This window comes from Exophiala spinifera, assembly GCF_000836115.1.
Source record: "Exophiala spinifera strain CBS 89968 unplaced genomic scaffold supercont1.1, whole genome shotgun sequence".
Classification (NCBI taxonomy): Eukaryota; Fungi; Ascomycota; class Eurotiomycetes; order Chaetothyriales; family Herpotrichiellaceae; genus Exophiala; species Exophiala spinifera.
In genome coordinates, this window is record NW_015622513.1 from 13 (window position 1) to 2,758 (window position 2,746).

Sequence of the window (2,746 nt, forward strand, 5' to 3'; positions counted from 1 at the left end):
CACGAGATGGAAGAGCGTCCCCTCGGGGACATGGATCGGCCTATCACGGGGCTCTCTGGATATCCTGCCATCGCCCTTGTCGAGAACGCAGAGCGTCCCTTGAGGGACGCTTAACCCAAGAGCCCTGACCTGTTTTCGCTCCATAGTATGAAGCGAGTGAAAGAATAATGCAAGGTTAGTTATCAAGTTTCGGGCTGGTAAATACCAAAAATAGACAAAACAAAAGACAAAGAGATACGAAACTTTTTAACACACCTTTTGCGCCGAGCTGAAAAACGGCCTAGCCTCCATAGCAGAAACCAATACCTCCGACTGTCTTGTACCTAAGTTCTTGCTTAAGTGCTTTGGCCGCAGCAAAGATCTTGGGGCCTCTCACGGCCTTGCTGTGGCGACCTAGGAAGGCTCTAACACTAAAGGCATTTGCCTTCTTGAGGTTTTCCATCATGTCTGGCGTCATAACTTCACCGCTGAAGCTGGGGAAAAGAATTAGTCTTCTCTTGTTATTTATGATGGCCTTAAGAGTTTCAGAGCGGGCGAGGAGAAGGAGATAATCGGGTAATACACTTACAAGTCGACGAGGTATACGGTGGCATCGGTCTCTTTGGCATAGTGGTCTGCGAGTAAGCGAGCGTTAGTAAAGGTCTAGCCAAAGATGTCGTGGATAATGAGAATGGCGGTGTCCTTGTTCGATCCGGACACGTAGGTGTCGAGACCTACGACCTTAGTCTCTTTGCCTTCAGGAGTGCCCATCCAGCGGAAACCGGTCTTGCAACACTCGCTCATTTTTCTTGCGGTGATTGTCAGAGGAAGGGAAGGTCTGCCCTGATTTGATGATATCGAAGGAGAGCTTTCGCCGGACGGAGAAAATAGGTCTGTCAATTTCATAAGTCTGCTTTGTTCCAAGGCGGGGCACCGAAGGACACAACCAAAATATGAGCTATGACGAGAAAGAGACGACAATAGGCATAATGAGTCGTCGATATTGCCCCGTTCTTGGGGCTTCGAAAGCTTCTGCGATGGAACTTGTAGGAGGAATCGCTTGTACACGAAAGCTGCTAGTGGTCGGTACTCGGTGTGGTTGGCTCTCTATATCGGAATTCCGAAAGCTGCCAGGGCATTTTGGCTCGGTATTCGTACGATGCTCCAATAGTCCATTAGTAAGCTGCTGTCCGTTTGGAATTCGTTATGGAATGCTGATTGATACTGGCACGACCGAATCTGTGTTTTTGACTTGGAATTGTTGGAGACAGAGACATGAGCTAAAAGGAGATTTCTCAGTTGGACGTAACTAGCTTTGAGAATCTAATCTGATTATCATTCATTATCATTTTGAGGAAGTATCTTATGATTGAATCAATCGGACTCATCGCCGTGTCCACATTTCTAGTGCGGCGCTTGGGCACGTCTTTGACTTTTCAGTTAAGCTAATACTGAGAGCTGCAATATAGTGGGCTCTTCGGGACCGGTATATAGATGCCGTGAGAGAATTTCATGTTTCTATAATGCTTTGATCATAATGGGAAGGTAGCATTCCGTTTGTTAAGCAAGCGCTTTAGTTCTAGGCGACGTTTAGGGGCTAAATGGGATGTACTAACGAGTCTGGCTTCCGTTCTAGGAGGTCGGCGTCTCTGAAATACAATGAAGTGAAACTGTCTCTGGTCAAGATAATCAATTTGGCTAGTTGTTACGAACCAGGCCTGCGAGTAGGCCGTATACGAAGCTATGACGACAGCAAATCACTCAAGAGACAGGTTACCCGAGGGCAAGCCACGGGACAGAGGTCACGATGCGAACAGTCACGTGGACGCCAGGCAACCTCGCTCAGTGTGGATCAGTAGGGATCAATACGCTCAGGACTGAGCAGCATTGAGCAATACTGAGCAACGCTAAGCACGCAAGAATATATATACACGGTTATTTCATAGCTTTACTACATAGTTAACTTCGTTCACGATTATACCCATACATTTTGGTTATGATCACTTCGCTCTAGTACTCGCTCAAAGTACTTTATTCTCAGTGACTTCGCCTCTTATACTTCCCACTTATCAGGAAACGATACATATAGTGACACCCCTGGTGAAGCGAAACGTAACACTTTAACTACCTCTTGATTGGAAGTATTCGACATAATGTCCAGCTCCAAAGCTCCTATCCACTCATCATCTTCCACTGGGTCGGTTCGGTCCGTCGCACCGGGCGCGCCGACACCTAGGCCAACCTTCACTATTACCTCCAGCTACGGGAACTATAGCAATCACGACAAGGATAACACCAAGGTTGACGTGTTCTACGGGTCTCGTGAGAAGCTGGGACTGTTTATCACTTAGCTCATCGCGACTTTCAAGTTGAACCGCACCAGGTATGTCACCCATGAAGATAAGGTCTTATTCGCGAGGCTTCACATAAGAGGTTTAGCCTTCCATTAGTTTGAACCCATCATGATGAATTATATAATGTCCCCCGAAGGACAAAAGGACCTGAAAATCGTTGTTATTTTCTCTAACTTCGCGATATTCATGGAACGACTTAAGTAGATATTTAGAACTCCAGGGGAGGAACAGGTCGCGGCCTAACGAATCTATCAACTCAAATAAAAGGGATTAGCTATGTAGTACTACGCTCTATTTAAAAGGCTTCAGGCTAAACTAGACTGAGATAACAATATACTTGTCACTGCCTTCTACACAGACTTAAAAGATATCATCAAGAAAGAGTTAGGGCCGAAAAGGCTTGATATATATTA

The 2,746-nt window shown here is 46.1% G+C and overlaps 1 protein-coding gene across 1 annotated transcript; it reads right to left on the minus strand.

The window, feature by feature from the left end:
* Positions 1–280: 280 nt before the first annotated feature.
* Positions 281–783, minus strand: PV08_00001 (uncharacterized protein; the record flags this gene model as incomplete). Its single annotated transcript, XM_016374369.1, has 3 exons — positions 281–473; positions 569–642; positions 718–783. 3 exons carry the CDS (start codon positions 781–783, stop codon positions 281–283), a joined length of 333 nt encoding a protein of 110 aa, XP_016239645.1.
* Between the last annotated feature and the right edge of the window lie 1,963 nt (positions 784–2,746).